At 39.9% G+C, this 17,063-nt stretch overlaps 1 protein-coding gene across 2 annotated transcripts; it reads right to left on the bottom strand.

The window, feature by feature from the left end:
• Window positions 1-893: 893 nt before the first annotated feature.
• rprd2a (regulation of nuclear pre-mRNA domain containing 2a) lies at window positions 894-16,648 on the bottom strand. Of its 2 annotated transcripts, XR_005641200.1 has the most exons (12): window positions 16,172-16,648; window positions 11,248-11,377; window positions 10,568-10,719; window positions 10,194-10,246; window positions 9,919-10,045; window positions 9,608-9,783; window positions 8,604-8,946; window positions 7,317-7,523; window positions 6,439-6,627; window positions 4,302-6,328; window positions 1,234-1,391; window positions 894-1,110 (listed from the first exon to the last, which is right to left on the bottom strand). XR_005641200.1 is itself a non-coding variant. In XM_039819971.1 (10 exons), exons 1-10 carry the CDS (start codon window positions 16,344-16,346, stop codon window positions 4,641-4,643), a joined length of 3,240 nt encoding a protein of 1,079 aa, XP_039675905.1. In that variant the 5' UTR covers window positions 16,347-16,648; the 3' UTR covers window positions 3,637-4,640. The 2 variants fall into 2 exon arrangements, 1 of the variants encoding a protein (XP_039675905.1); XM_039819971.1 differs by lacking the exons at window positions 894-1,110; window positions 1,234-1,391 and having other exon boundaries at window positions 3,637-6,328.
• Window positions 16,649-17,063: the final 415 nt, after the last annotated feature.

Here is a 17,063-nt window from a genome sequence, read left to right as displayed (position 1 = left end):
TGACATCAAGCGATGCAAATCCGCCTTTTGTTCTCGCCGTGGAGCTGGCCATGGTGCTGAAATGGGTCTACTCAACTCGTGACACATTAACACGGCTACAATATTCCCTCTCTGAGTGGAAAAAAAACATTTCAATAAGTATGTTCGTAAATACAGGGACCATAATTTCACAAGGGGCACACACACACACACACGCCCTCTGTGAAATCTCGACAGCATGTAAACAATGAGCCCACATGACACACAGGAGGCTGCACACACCCGACCTGCGCACACGGTGACACTTCAAAGGAGTCACGATCTGGTCCTGCTAGGCTTCAGCAACATGTTTATTCAAGAAAACACATCAAAACTCTGAGCACAGGATGAACAGTTAATTCCTTTATTTCCAACAGCAGAATATCTCCTCGGCTTGTCTCTAATGTTAAGACTGCCATCTGCCATCAGTCGCTAAATCCTATCTGCCTTTCAGCCCTTAAACCCCAATGTAAGCCTACAGTGCAGGCAGCAGTTCTTCTAAATTTAACCAAATATAAATTAATGTTATAGCCTACGTAACTGCGCTTCGAAAACCTATTTGTGTCATTTCACAATGGATGTCATTTTTAACCAACAACGACATCTGGTGACGAAGTGTAAACACAAGTGAGGCCAGTGGTCGCGGTTATGTTGCTTTATATGACTTTGCAAAAGATACTGTACCTGGAAACTTAAATGTGTTTTGGTGTGTTTGGTTTCCAATTCCATAGTGTCATACAAAGAATATATTATTGGATTATTATAATGTATGGATTAGTGTGCATTTTACTGTTCCAACTTCTTAAGGTGCATCTAATTCTAACTAGGCTACTTTGTATACTGTGACTAGCTGTAAATAAACACAAAACACAACCTTGATTTATTCAATAATTCTTTATTTCACAAAAACATGCATTTCATGGACTTTTTACACATTGGAGGTGTATGAATACCTGGGTTTGTTGAAAGCAATGTGAGGTAATGGGGTGTATGAGTGAGAGAATATAATGTCTAAAAAGTATCTAATAACCCTGAATGTACTTACTCACACGGGCGTCTCTGTCCATCCTTCCTGCTCTCCTGTGACTCCTCCTAAACACATAAACAGAACAGAAAGAAACAATTTCAACATTTCAATTTCACCACCTTAGTATTGATTGTTTTGATTTTCTGCTGGTGGCACTCAGTTTCTGATGAATTGAACTGGAGGCTTACTCAGCTGCTTTCATGCCCGACCATGAAGAGCCATCACTGGGAGAGCTGTGCAGGATTTAAAGAGGAGAGCCACAACAGCATCGACCCCCCCTCTTCCATCAGTTAACATGTAGGAAAGGTTCCCATCACATCAGACACATCAAAGTAGCTCTGGGTCCCTGAGGATGACAACAGGAGGAGGGAGGGGATCAAACAGAAAATAGGTTAAAATTCAAGGGAAATAAGATGCGTCTTAGAAAGTAAACATTAGTTCTAATTCAGGACAAATTAATAAACAAAAACTATTAAGTATCATGGCGCACTTTTAGCGCAATAAACGACATCAACAATGTCCGTGTGAAGTATGAAAACGTCCAGAATGTTTGTGTGTGTGCTATGGCTGCTCCTCGTCTCACAAAAACAGGCAAGTGATCCTTGAAAGATCTACTGACATCTGGCGACGGTTGGCTCACCTGAGCTTGCTGCCCTGTTTATTACCAGAACCATGTATTATCTGTCTGATCACAGAGTCCTACCTCGTAATAACACATTCCGCACAAGAGTTCCGCCCTACTTAATTACGCATGGAAACGTCGAATACACTAAAACGCGTTGAAATAACTTTGATTCACTTTTATTTTCATTATTTTATCCAAAACCGGGTTTTGCAAAGTTGCACGAGTGTTTAGTTCAAATCGACCCTAATTTCCCCGAACAAAGGCTGCAATGATGAGAGAGCACTTCTTAATTACGGCCAATCTCACCCGAAAGAATTCTAGTTAGAGCCTTGTAAACGCAATCGAAGCTGAACTGTAAATCGTAAATCCCTGCGTCTCGTTTAAGGCTACAAGTTAAAATTAATCTTTTTTTTTATACAGGTCATAAAATATATTGCTTTTTAGAGCATAAAATAAAAAATATGATTTATAATCCAACAATATACTAAGGTGTTCAAGTCCAAAAGTCTAATTAACATTGTATCTTTTTTTGCAAGTTAATTAATCAAGCAGTACTTCAATATTTGAATTGCCTAATTAATCTTACTGATTATCACTTTGTCTTGCGAACTCACACGGAAGCTGTGTGTGGAGTCAGTTTGGCTTCAAACTGAGCTTCTTACATTCCCCTCTTCTACTAAAGAAGCAGGGAGATGTCAGGAGTCAGAGAGCCTTCAGCTTTCTGCCCTTTGAGGCTAACAAACATCTGTTTTCCCAAAGGGAAACAATGAACCCTACTGGAAACGTGCTCATCACACTACCAGCACAGAGTGTACCTGTTACCAGTGTAACAGCCAAGCGAATGTGGGGGAATGTTTCAAATGGATAGCTTTAATGCTCAATGTTTGCAAAAGCAGTAAAGCTTCAAATAAATAGATTTAGTAGACATTTAACAGCTAGAAAGAAAAGGTCAACAATAAATTTACAAAGCTCTACAGGTTAAAAAAAAAAAAAGAAAGAAAAAAGAACATACTAACATAAGCAATGTTAACTATGCAATCGGTGGAGAATAAGTTTAACATAATAGAATGAGTCTGAGGCAAACTTCTATCAAATCTACAAATCCATTATTGTTTCCAGGCCAAACTGCAAACAATGCACAGACGTTAGATTGTACTAGTAATAGCAAACTAAACAAACTTGTCTGTATTCTATAATTGACTACGCGAAGTATCCTACACAGACTTTCAGGGTCAGTTCCGTTATCCGTGGTCTGAGAAAGACCATGAAAACGTGTAAGATTTCATGAAACGACTGTTAACACACACACACACACACACACACACACACACACACACACACACACACACACACACACACACACACACACACACACACACACACACACACACACACACACACACACACACACACACACACACACACACACAATTAACAAGAACGTCCACACAGGTTGAAGTATGCAACTTCAGTGTGGAAATCTTTGTGGCTATAGTTTAAATGCCCAATTTTGATCAATACTGACTCATTTAACAAGACCAGACAATCGTCTTTTAGGATTTTAATGTGACTTGTGAAATTAACTTTTTCTTCACAAAACGCAGCATCTTCATGAAAACATAATGCATTATATTCATCTATTTACTATTTAAATACAGTGAATGTATGCAACTTAGGCCTATTTCTATTCTTTGTGTGATTATTTTTAAACTCTGGAATAATGTTGCAAGGTAACAGCAAATTTTAGACAGAACAAGAAACTGACCCTTTGGTGGATTAAACCCTTCCCTATCATTTTTTTACAAACGTATTATAGTGCATATCAAAATAGTGATTAAACATTGCCCTCAAATAGCAAAGCATAATTCTACTAAATGCATTACATACTCAAATGGTATGTATATATGATGACTAATAGTTTAGGGCAGTGGTGCAAGGACCAAAGGAAAGGAAAAAAACAACACAATTTTTCAAACTCAGATTTTTATTAGTCAGTACAAGTAAAACGAAACTGAAGACGAGTATCTTCATCTCCTCCAAAAATGCACTTCTTCCGCGTCGGTGTTGGAGGCAGAAAAAAAATAACTCTCACACCTCTCTCTCCATTTGAGTAGTGCCGTATGTGCCGCTCTCCTTCAAGGAACTCAACGAGACGTAAAACTATCGCCGGAGGGAACTTACGCACTGGTGGAGAAAGCATCGCTTCACAAATATATAACATTCGGAGTTGGAACAATGAAAAATAACCTCCCTAAATATGCTAATGAGTATTATAGAAGGAACATAAATTCTATAACATACACTCTGTTTTTCCTATCCGAAGTGATTTAATTTAAATTGAAGTTTAACCAAAGGCTACTGGGAAACTGCTGATATGAAGAGAAGCAGTCAAAACTGCTCACTGAAAAACTAAGTAACAGCAGAAACATTGCACCAACTAGATTCTTTTGTTACTCTCTTAGCAAAAATAACTATCGTCAGGTTCAATTTCTGTGACTAGTTAACTTACACTTGAGAGCATGCACACACGCTGACCTTTATCAACCGACGCTCTATTACATATGTAATGCAATGCTTCATACTGGAGCAAATAACACAAAAAGTGAATAATATATATATATATATATCCACCTCTTATTTTCTTTAATCTTCTGTCTTCACTCTTCAGCTCAGCAGCCCTCTCAGAGCCTCCGATTTCTTTTCCATCTCCTGGTGTTGTCTCTTGTTCTCCTCAACATCCTATATTCTTCTGCCATTCACACTTTTCTCCTGGTAGCTGCTGAATTAATTCTTCTTCAGTATAACCTTGTCTCCTGCTGACCACATCAGTATCAGATTTTCACAGGTTTCTTATGGCAAGATGTGGACCTCAACACTGAGTGACTAGAAGTTACTGAACAGTCTTAAACGCCCTGCCCCTGCCTTCATGACATCCACAGTGATTTAAAGAGCTCAAAGCTAAATGTCCAGTCAGTACCGTGGGGGTGGAAAGGGTCTTTTCGGGGGGAACATTGGCCCAGGATTTCCGCCTCCTCTTGGACCTGGACGTTTGCCTCTTAACCTTGGATCGGGGCCGTGGAACCGAGGAAATGGTGCACGTGGAGGTCCTCTGGGGTGTGGGTGGTGTGCTGGGTGGGGAGGCCGATGTGGAGGCCGTAGACCAGGATGACGGATTTCAAAATGACGTGGTGGTGGTGGTCTCCTTGGAGTGTAGTGCGGAGGAGGGGGGCTGTGCCGCTGGTAGTCATGGGCATAGTAGGGGTCCTCTGAGGGTGAGAAAGGGGGAGTGAGGCGCTCTTGAACTCTGGGGTAGTGGTGCGGAGGGCTGCCTGGCCTGTAATATGGATCGTCTGGGTGGCGGTAAGGGTCGTCTTGAAAGAAAAGGGCATCATTATGACGAAGCTCATGATGACGCAGGCCGTCTGGGTGAGGGTGAAAATCCTCAGGGGGAGGAGGGCGAGGTCGGTCAAGATCAAACATCGAATCATCAGGATGAAACATGGATTTGTGTTGATGGTCGTGGACCACCATCCCACTGATGACACTGTCGACTCTGGCCCCAATCACCTCCCCTGTGCCAGCGCCAGGCACCGGCTGCTGCACTGCCGGCATCATCATACTGCTGGTCGCGGAAGGAGGGGCGGCAAAGACAGGAGGAGGGGGAGGGAGCTTTGGGACAGGAGGGAGGGTGCTTCTGAAGAAACCAGGGGATGTGGTGGCGCCCTGCTGGGAGGCCAACTCTTGAGGTTCCTGAAATGTCTCTGTTTGGTATGGATAAAGTCCCGATGCCTTGTTTTCTCCAGCACCTCCAGGCGCTGTCACATTGTAGCCTCGTGGTTGCTGAGAGTTCCCCTCTGGGTAAGTGTCACCATACCAACCCCTTTCACTCACCCCCTGAAAGCCTTCAATGTGTGTGCTACATGCACTGCCTGTGGCTCTTTTTCCAGGCACTGGCCCTCCTGTTTGTGCAGACATCTGCTGGTATTGTGCAGCAGGTGCAGTAATCCCATGCTCTGACATCTGGTAGACCTGCCCATTCTGAGCCACACCTGGCTGCATGTAAGCTTGCTGTTGGGGATTGCTGTGGTTCTGCTGACTGCTGTTCTGGTATGCAATAGGAGCAGTGTTAACCGTTTCTGCAGTCAATGGCTGATTCGGGGTAGAAAGTAACGGGACCACCACAGGCTTGTCCATGATCTCATCTTGAGTTGGAGTGCCTCCGCCCTCATCCCACACTGGGGTCCCACCCTGGGTGTCTGTCCCAGTTACTGGGCTGAGGTTATCCCCTCCCGGAACTAGGTTGGTAGAAAGACCTAAGCCAAATGCATTGAAGGCAGGGTTCCCCTGCAGGAAGTTGTGGATTTTAGACTCTAAACTGTTAGAAGACATGGACGGTTCTGGCTCTGTTGTCAAATCCATGTCTCTATGGAGAGCCTGGACCAGGGCAGAGGCTGGGATAGAAGTTTGTGGGGGCGCTTGGGAGCTTGTGCTCTGCCTTACAGTGGAGGTGTGTGAAGAAGGCACAGGTGCATCAGAGGAGAGAGACGGGCTCTGAGAGGGCACTGCTGGTGCAGATGTGGATGAGGGAGGAATCTTGCCTGTACTGGAGGAGTCTGAGGAGACATTTGCAGCTGGGCTACTCAGAAGAGAAGTTATGCCTAAGTGAAGAAATGGAGGAACCAGAAATGTATTTTAAGCAACCTTGCCACTTTTAATGTAGGATAGAAAATAGGTACATGATAGAAACAAAAGGACTCCTTATTCTCACCCTCAAGGCTGCTTTGGCCCTGGACTTTGGAGAGAGCGCCAAGGAGGTCTGCAGGACTCATGTCCACCTTGGAGAGGAGGTTCACCAGTGAACTAGCATCCTGTGAGGCCACAGAGGCAGCAGGTGTAGTCTTCAATGAGGAGCTGGCAGGGGCAGGGGGAGCTGCAGGAGGACTCTCCACTAATGGTCCTGTGAGACAGAGAGGGACACTCACTTTAAATGTAAATCACCATAACTGATCACGGAGATGTTAAGTGTTTTACAACTAATGATCATGAAGATTTCAGAGAAATTAGAACTATTACAGGAGGAGTTTGGGACTTAAACCACATCAGCATACAAATAACACTTACAAATTTGACATTTGTAAGGTAAATTTGAATTCAGGCTTATTCAGTTCTATGTTGCAGAGATATTAGGGTTCCCATCGCACATTACATTTGCAAAGTTAGTTATTTCATAGCAGATGTCAAGAAACACCACTCAATCAGCAGTGCTAAGATTTTTCTTTTCTTGGTACATGACATAAATACTCGCTGTTTTAATACATTTTTATTATGACGTTTGAAGTGTGTGTATATGCGTTTGTATGTATGCGTAGGTATACACTCATATTTGTCTGCACTCTTCACTTTAATTTCTAGGGGACAAAATGTATTATAGTACATCACCAACTTGCCAATTTACTTTTATATGATGTTTTTTAGTACATCTGCCTTCTCTAAGCTGTGTGATTGTGTGGCGAGGGGGGAAATGGGGCGGGTGGGACTTAAACATTATCACAGGACTTCCTCGTATTGTTATATTGCCCTTGTCACTTTATAATGTTGTTCAACTTTTGGATTATTATGACGTTTTGAATAGCCATTAGCACTCACCTGTGTTTTTCATGACTGAATTCAAACTGTTGAGGATGGAGCTAATTTTACCCAGGTCAACACTTTCCACTGCTGCTGCTGAAGGAGCCGCTACAGGAGTCGCTACTAGGGGTGTGACCTGTGTGACAGGCTGCTCTGTCGCCACCGATGGCTCCGTTTTTGCAGTGGACACCTTTGGGTGGGTGGTGCTTTCAATCTGCTCCTCAACTGAAGTGAAATATACAACAGTGAGAGAGAGTATGGATGTTAACAGATATGCCCTCTATGTAACGAACAGGGTTTCTGCAGGTTTAAACACGTCAAATTTAAGACCTTTTTAAGACCTTTATGAATGAAATTTAAGACCTATATCACGACATAAAAGTACAACGAAATGCCGAAATTTAATTATTAAAATTTTATAAAAGCGACACAGAGTAATAATGATCTGTACATTGCAGCAAATTTTATTTGGACTAGCGAAAGAAAGAACTACAACACCAAAGAATAAAATTTAAAAAAAAAAAACATTTCAATGAGCATTAGAGTTAGCATTTCATGGAAAATTTAAGACCCGTTTGAAATTATTTAAGACCTTGAAAACAATACTTTTGCAAATTTAAGACTTTTTAAAGGCCTAAGACAACTATACAGTAGTTATTTGTTTTGAGGCAACACAATTAATTTCGTCATCATCTAGCTTTCTGTGAAAAGCAAAATTGTAACCCAAAGTTTATTCATCTAAAAAAAAAGTAAAAAAAAATAAATATACAAAAACTTCTTAACATGCTGACACTATAATGAAAATAATCTTGTACTGGCTATAAGATATTATTTGTGATGTTAAAATAATGTAGGAATACAGAAACACACAGGGCCAGAAAATAGTAAACATCCAGTTTCAGCTCTATCATGTTAACAGAAGGAGTAGTGCACTGAAAGCAAAATAAAAAGGGTAAATCATACACAAGAAACAGTATAACCATAAAAATCATCTTTGCATATGGCTAATAAACAAATTGAAGTACATGTACATACTGGTGAAAGGTAAAACATCAGAGTTAAGTGTGGTAAAATGGCAGATATATGGCTGTCTATAGTTGCAAAAATGTATCTAATTTTAATAAGACTGCTCTATGGGTGGGGAAAAGTGTTCCAGAAAAATTGTCTGAAACACAAATTGGAAGAAATACTCTCAATTTCATCACATTTTCTGCATAATGCTGCTAGAGACATTCGGCATTTATATATAAAAGCCCTCACTGTGAAGTCAGTCATTAAGTCCCTAATCATCAGCCCACTCCTTACCTATAATGCCACTGCCGTCCATTTCTTCCTCAGAGAGCTCCATGTCTTCCACTTCACGGTTATCATTCTCCCCGAGAGTCTCTGTGTGTTTGGGGGATCCTCCCGGTGAGGACAGAGGGCTCGGGGCCGGTGGCTCTGCCTCCTCATCCATAGCACAGCCATCAAGATCTGGATCGGGGCGGGCCAATTCCAGACCCCGGAAAGGGGACTCTGAGCCCGTTGGAGACGGTGCATCTGCAGAGGGTGAGGGGATGGGTGACTCGTCCAGGTCTGGCAAGGTGGCCTTCAGGGTGTCCAATTTACGCTTTAGGTGGGACACCCGGTTGGCAAACGTCTGGTAGGCCTGGAAAGGAGAGGTCAGTAAATGAAAAGTAAAATAAAAACAGAACACAATCTACCAACAGCTTTTATAGCCAGCTAACAATTCAACTCACACACGTGAAAATGATCAGTCAAAAGTATCAATTCATTTTTTTTTCTTCATGTTGAGGTAGCACATCTGGTTCATGCACTGTGGACTTTCCTGTCATTTCACAGTTAATACATTTAATATATTTTACTCTACTGTACAGATTTCATATAGTACTGTTTTTGCGTCTTCCTTGTACACTGAGCTTTTATGAATGAACATGTCTTCTATCTCATCTTAAATTAAATGTATGCTCATACTGCCATTAAAACTGAAGGAATTATTTTGAATACACAGGTCAACACACATCATTTTCTGTTTGTTTTTCAGACACACACTGGTCCAAGGTGGTTCTCTGCATGATATGGGCAAGTAAAGTGACAAAAAAAAAAAAAATAAGAGCCGGAACAAAATAACCCCAGGTCGGGCTAACAAACAATGCTGGCATAATTTTACTTGAATACATGTTCACAAATAACAAGGATGTAGCATTGTAAGCAAACTTATAGTTGCAAAAGTGTGACCTGAGGGTTGTGAGGACGTGATGCTGTAACCAATACAACAAATATCGGACTACAAATACACGGCCACTCACATTAGCAACAATCTTGACCTCCTTGTACTGCATCTCGTAGAAGATATCTGCGTTGCTGAGAGCCTCCATGAGAGGAGGCCCCGTTTTGATTTGTTTGTCAAAGAACTTGACAAACTCCTGTAGTTGCGCACTTCCTTCCTCAAAGTCCTTGGAGAATTTCTTTCCTCCGGCCTTATCTGTAAGAATCAAGCATGTAAGGATGATTTTTGATGCAATGTGAGAAAAAGCACTGCTGATCTTGAAACCAAGAACCATCTGTGTGTTGCAGTAGGACAGGTGGTACAACAGTAGAAGATGACTAAAGAAGGCACCTTTGAGTCTCTTGAGGGCATCAGAACTGCAGATGTCAACCCTCATAGCTGCCAGCTGTTTTTCTCTCAGGTCCAACTCCTCCAGAGATTTCTTGTACTTGGAAAGTTCGTCAAATAGTGCCTGGGGCTAAATAAGCAGGGGGTGCAGTCAGCCACAATGTCAGAACAACATAATATTAGGATACAAGCATAACTACTTTTATTAGCTTAATTTGTAAAATGATGTTGCAGTTTAGTTAGGGTTTAGTTAAGCTTAAAACTTTTGTATTGCTTACCACAAACTCAGCCACAACCTTGGACTGTAAGTCTGCTTTAGACTCGACTGGAGCTTTTTTTTTTTTTTTTTTTTTTAAAGAGAAAAGAATAGAAATTAGAGATCACATGAAACAGCAAAATAATGATCACCTTCACAAAGCCGTGCAGCACTCAGTATTTGGATAACAAATACAAACAAATTAAATCAAAATGTCAGAAATGATTAAAAACAGGTTTACATATGAATAATAAATATATAGTAGCCAATAGAACAACAACATACTGTGACTAATAAAACCCTAATGGATGCAAAGTCTCAAGATGGGTGTTGAGATGAGGTATTAATAAAAATGTCAACAGAAAGTGAAAAACAATAAAAAGCAAAGACGCTTACTTTTTTGCTCCACGGGTGTCTCAGGAGGGGACTCCTCTTTAATTAAGGTACTCTTAAGCTCAGTAATGAGCGGCCCTGAATACACACCCCTGTCCTCCCAGATGGACAGTATCCTCTCCACCGATTTAATTACCTTAGGGTCGCCATCATTGCTGGAGAAAGGAGAAGGAATGACAGAATAAGAACACGGGAGGGCAGGGATTTATGTTTCGTTGTTGTAATGACATTTGTGTTTTATGTGTGAGGGATTTCTTTCAATAAATGAAGCAAAAAACAAGGACAGAGGAGAAAGGAAAAGTAAGAAACAAAAGCAGGTGGCCAGGTTTGCTCAGTGGGTAGAGCAGGCACACATATGCTGAGAGGTTTATGCCTCAACGCAGAGGTCTAGGGTTCGAATCCGACCTGTGACGATTTCCTGCATGTCTTCCCCCTCTCTCTCCCCTTTCTCACCTAGCTGTCCTGTCAAAATTAAAAAGGCGGAAAAGCCCAAAAAATAATCTTAAAATAAAAATAAAAAAGGCAGAAGACCAAGGATGAGGTTGAAAGGAAGAATAGGGCAACATACACAGCCATTATCACTGCATCTAATCTGCTGTACATTCTATCAGGACTGTCTGACATTAACAGACTTTGATAGAGCTGAGCCCTCCACGATAGCCACATCTCTACAAACTACTTACTTGACCAGCAAGAAGGCGTCAGGGAGCATCTCGGCGAACGCCGTGCGGTAAACAATGGCATTTTTTCTTTTACAGTTCTGAATGACATCGTTGGCGACGTAAAAAAGGTTGAGCCTGTGTGAAGTATCAGCTGTTAGAAGAAAAGAGAGACAACAATGTTAGTTTGACTGGATGGGCTGAAGGTCTGCTGAGGGAGGAGCTAAAGTCCAAATAACCTGAAAGGAGGCTTGTGTCTTTTAACAGTTTTTAATATTTTAATATTTGTGGACATCAGTAGTGCTGCAATGCATTGACTATTTGTATGATTAACCAATTTATTATCTACTCTACTAAGTGTCTAAATTAGAAGCATCCATCGCTTATGACCAGAAATTACCAGAATCACCAGCAGCCAAACAAGAAAACATCTTCATTTTGTAATGACATTAAATGAGAAAAGCAAACACATCTTAGTGTTTGTTAAACTGAAAATCTAAAATGTTTGGTGTTTTTACTTAATAAATGACAATATTATTCACTCTGACAGATACATATATGAAAACAACCATTCATGAATTATTAAAAATGTGACTAATGCACAGGCATCCACTGTAGAGGCTTGGGATATCCTCATTGGTTCGCTTTTAAACCCACATTTTCTTGCACAGATAAATATCTTGCATTTCCCCTTGGGGATTAATGAAGTATGTAATTATGTATGTATGTATGTATGTATGTATGTATGTATGTATGTATGTGTGTATGTGTGTGTGTGTGTGTGTGTGTGTGTATCTGGGCTGGGCAATATATCAATATTGTATCGATATATGAGGCTAGATATCGTCTTACATTTTGAATATCGTAATATCGTGATATGACACAAGTGTTGTCTTTTCCTGGTTTTAAAGGCTGCATTACAGTAAAGTGATGTCATTTTCCAAACACACCAGACTGTTCTAGCTGTTCTATTATTTGCCTTTACCCACATAGTTGTTATATCAACATAACTGATGATTATTTATCAAAAATCTCATTATTTGTCAATTGTCAACCCTACAATATCGCCACAATAAAGATATTGAGGTATTTGGTCAAAAATATTGAGATATTTGATTTTCTCCATATCACCCAGCTCTATATCTATCTATCTATCTATCTATCTATCTATCTATCTATCTATCTATCTATCTATCTATCTATCTATCTATCTATCTATCTAATGTGTCCCTTTGGTAAAATGTAAGAAGATCCACATGCACACACCCACATACCATCATGTTTTATTTATTTATTTATTATATATATTTATCATTTTATAAGGACATGGTGATATGTACATAGTTTGGTTTGTATGTTCAAGAATCCTTTTCTATGGAACCTCGTGTGCAATTTTCATGTGATGGCTATATGACTTTAGACCTATGTCAGACAATGCAGCACAACATTACACCATCATCACAATCCTTGCTGCCATATATGTTTTTAATGATGACAACAAAGAGCTTTCGAGAGAGGGAGTAAAATAAAACAGCCGACTTAGTTTCCACGCACGGGACCGAGTGTAATTTGACATTTTTTTAAACCAGTGCCAACATGTTACCCAAGTTTGGCTACAGACACCAAATCCATACTTTTATTTATACTTAACTGACTGACTACACCTTTTCCCACAAAACCTTTTCTTTAATTCACTGAAAGAATCAAACTTCTCAGCTGCATAATGCAGTTATCTCATCAAACATTGTATAAGCAAAACTAAGAATCGGACCAAGCATTCTGTGCCAACTTAAGCTACTTGACCATTTTAGAAACAGTGCTGAACATAATTAATTCATAAATAACTCAATTAATAGATCTAATTTAGGCGATTTGTGCACCGCAATCTAGACATTAGAAAAACAAAAGATCTATAAGAAACCGATTATGTTTAAAATAAAACATTTTTTATCACAGTGCAAAGATTTTTTAAACATTAACTGTGACTAAAAGGATGAAACATCAACATCTGGTTTCAGCTCGCAGCCATACATTTACATGAAAAGCCAAATCGCTGCAAACTAAACTGACTTGCTTAAATCCTCCAGGTGATAGAAAAAAAAGACAAGTTTCTTACTCAATGCGCAAACTTCAGCACTTACAACTTCTTCACTACAAAACAGGATACACAAAAAGCTATTGTAACCATAAAAAAAATGGTTAATGTGGCTCGGGAAAGGGAAGTTTGGGGTCCCTTGCTGGAGCTGCTGCCCCCACAACCCGACGAAGATGGGTGGATGGAAAAATAATCTTTAGGTCCTCATACTCACACTGTCAGCCATTTGTATTCAAATGTTCACCGAAACACTAACACTTTCAAGTTATTAAATAGGTAACCTGACAGTTACATTTATGTTTTACATTGCTATTTGATAGCTTACATGTGTGATCTATCCAGCAGAACAAATGCAAAGACTTATTTTAGATTGTTTTCAGTCAAACTGCATTTGAGCTAACTGAAACACAATTTACAACAAGGTACTACTTTAAACACAAACAGCAAGCTGAGAGAAAGACAGAAAATGAGGCAAGGCCACCTCTCTTTTTACAAAATGATTAGAGTAAAATCAGCCAACCTTGGCATTGAAGTCCATAATAAAGTTCCGTATCTCCTTCTCCAGCCATGGTGGATGTGAAAAACAGCATCAAATCAGCAACACATTTAAACACACAAAATTCAGTCAACATATAAAGAGAGTTACCTGCATAAATCAAAATAAATGCTAGTGGGTCAATCACCCATTTATTTAATTTGGTTTAAAATCAACAGTTGTTTCTAAGACAGAAACCAGACAAATCTCCATTATTCAAAAACAAGGAGCTCTTCAGGTTAGTATAATGGCATCTGCAATAAACCTTTCTAAATCAAACTGAATGTAATTGTCCGTTAAGTGTACTTTGACTGCTATTGCAAACAGCTATAGATTAAATTTAAAAACAGATAACTACTGAAACTATGAGTCTTTTTTCCTCGTGATCCATCTAAATAGACCTATTATTGCTCACAGGAAATCAAGAAGCAGCATGGAATATTGTTAAAGCTGAAGACCATCACCAAAAGATTATTGAACTCTATCAAATGATTCTTGTGGTTAGGCCCTATATTGTATTCTCTAAAAGGTGCAAATCACATATAATTCTTGATTCTAGGACTGGGCAATATATCGATATTATATCGATATCGTGATAAGAGACTAGATATCGTCTTAGATTTTGGAAATCATATCGTAAATGGTTTAAAAGTGATGTCATTTTCTGTGTTACCAGACTACTCTAGGTGTTCTATTATTTTTTACCCAGACATTATGTCCACATTACTGAAGATTACATATCTTAAATCTCATTGTGAAGATATTTTGTTAAAGCACCAATTGTCAACCCTATAATATCGCCACAATATCGAAATTGAGGTATTAGGACAAGAAGATCACGATATCTGATTTTCTCATGTTTAAGTAATTTAACAAATATATCTTATATTATAATTTTTTAAAGACTTTTAAGCATATCAGTTTTGACTTTGTCCACTTGTGTTCTGAAAACAAAAAAAAGATTTCAGAGAATTCTTTGACAATAATTACTTAAATACCATTGGTGATGGACTTTATCACATATACAGAATAACTCAGGTTTACAAGTCACATATTGTCAGATCTTGTAGAAAAGGCTCATGCAATACATTTTTGTTGAGTAGGAAATATACTCAATCGAATAAACTGCTATATAACCAAGGCCAACAAGAAGACAGCGTCTCAGAAGACGACACCATACTGCAAGCAGGCCAACTTTAAAAAAAAGCCCTTCCTGTTACTGCAAAACACCGGTGATAAACTTTATGATCAGTCTTTAGGATCATCTCATGCACAAAGCTTAAGTTACACAATGCCAAACCAACTAACAGAAGCATGTGAATAAGGTACAAAGCTGGGAAAAGCTGTAGATTTGTATTCTGCTACCAAACAACATCTCTCATTATATTCAAGTATTTAAGATTAGAAGTCCGGTTGCTCTTAAATTTAACCTTCCTTGGATAAACGAAGCACTTGACAATGACAAAATCCAACACACCCTTACATATGTTAACAAGGACTTTAGTAACGTTAGCTAGTTTCAATGGGAAACATTTTTTCAAGCGAGCAATAAACCCACTTGAAAGCAACTGACAGTATTGTCAGCCACTGAATCACACCCAGGTGCGAATACCTGCTGCTATCAGACTGTACAATAGCAGCGCGAACCACTGACTATAACACTAACACACACATTATGCTATTACATATGATACCATATTATATTACTATCATATTATATCCTTACATTATATATCATATATATTGATATTCTATTATAAGCTATATTGCTGCATTATATTACACTCTACTATATACCGTTATATTGTTGTACTAAAAGGCCTACTATATTCTATAACATTACTGCACCTTCTACTAATTATACTGTTTTATTGATCCCCAGTGGGGAAATTACAATTTACACTCTGTTTGTTAGAAATCAATACACACAGGCCTGAAATACACACAGACATGCTCAGGACCTATTCATGCACAAATTGAGAGATGTCAGAGTGAGTGGGCTGCCAGTGCTGGACCAGCGCCCTGAGCGGTTGTTGTCTCATTTCCCTCATTATTTCACAATGTACAATATTGTACTATATGCTAATAAGTTTCATTGACTCCTGCAATATATTCTATTATATTAAGACTGCTGCTATTAAACCACTGTCAATTTATCAGCACCACTCAATGTGGTCCAAACTAGGAGAAAACTGTTGGATAGGAAGTCAAAAACAGCAACAAATATGATCTCGTATAGTTACTTTGACACTGACGGAGATCACCTCTAACGTTACAGCTGAAGCACAACTGTCAGTTGAACAGGTAAAGCTACTCACATTTCCTCAAACACTTCATCCAGTGTCGCACAATCAGGCTGTGGTACTTCTTGTTGTCGATGCACCACGTTGACAGTGCTTGAATTGAATCCATCGTGTTGGAAACACCTCGAAACTTCTTCTCTAAAGTAGACTCTAGAGAGCCGCCAGAAGCGGCTCCTGCTCCAGCTGCCATGTCCGGTGGAGCTCCAAAAACCAGCTGAAGATAGCCGTGGCTAGCACTTAGCTTAGCATGCTAGCTGAACGTAGCACATCCATGATCGCATTGGGCAGCCTCTCAGCTGCCAATGAAATGTTACAAAAGCTTTAATGTTCGGTATGCTGTTTCCAATCACTTTCTACGTCTAGGAATTATCCACCGTGAGCTTCTGTATCACAGCTAGTAGTTTACATAACCTAACATTTAAGGCTTAAACTTAGCGCCTTGCGACATCCTGCAGGTCTGTTTACTCGTTGCTGGTGGAGTGATTGATGAAGGACACTTCCGCAAACAAGACATGAGTATGGCGCCACCTAGTGCCACGGAAGCTAATATATAAGCCACCTGCTACCCGCTACCAGCATTGTGGATGCTAAATCGGATCCGCTAGACGTGTCAACGTCAAAGGACGTGCCTCATGGCCCGCCTTATTCTGCCTCTGATTGGCTTACCCTGGTATTCTTACCCTAACCCTAACCAATCCCCACTCTCCATGCCTAAACATAACTACGTCGACCATTCTAGCAGATCCGATTTAGGATCTACCTGCAAGCAAAGGAAAGAAAATACTAGGATGGCGAAGTCCTACGCGGCGTCTGATTGGATTAACCTGACATTCTTACCCTAACCCTCACGCTTTGGGACGGACAAAGCGAGACTACCCTAACCCATACCCTAACCTTAACCAGAGCA

This window comes from Perca fluviatilis, chromosome 13, assembly GCF_010015445.1.
Source record: "Perca fluviatilis chromosome 13, GENO_Pfluv_1.0, whole genome shotgun sequence".
Lineage (NCBI taxonomy): Eukaryota > Metazoa > Chordata > Actinopteri > Perciformes > Percidae > Perca > Perca fluviatilis.
This window is presented reverse-complemented; position numbering and strand designations above follow the sequence as displayed.

What these genes read in the sequence shown, in the direction of transcription:
- rprd2a (XM_039819971.1), bottom strand. Translation starts at nt 16,346, where the DNA reads ATGGCAGCTGGAGCAGGAGCCGCTTCTGGCGGCTCTCTAGAGTCTACT. An exon ending in GACACCCGTGGAGCAAAAAA is followed by an intron (nt 10,247 to 10,567) that starts GTAAGCGTCTTT and finishes AAAAAAAAAAAG; the next exon opens with CTCCAGTCGAGTCTAAAGCA. An exon ending in GGGCCAAAGCAGCCTTGAGG is followed by an intron (nt 6,329 to 6,438) that starts GTGAGAATAAGG and finishes TTCTTCACTTAG; the next exon opens with GCATAACTTCTCTTCTGAGT.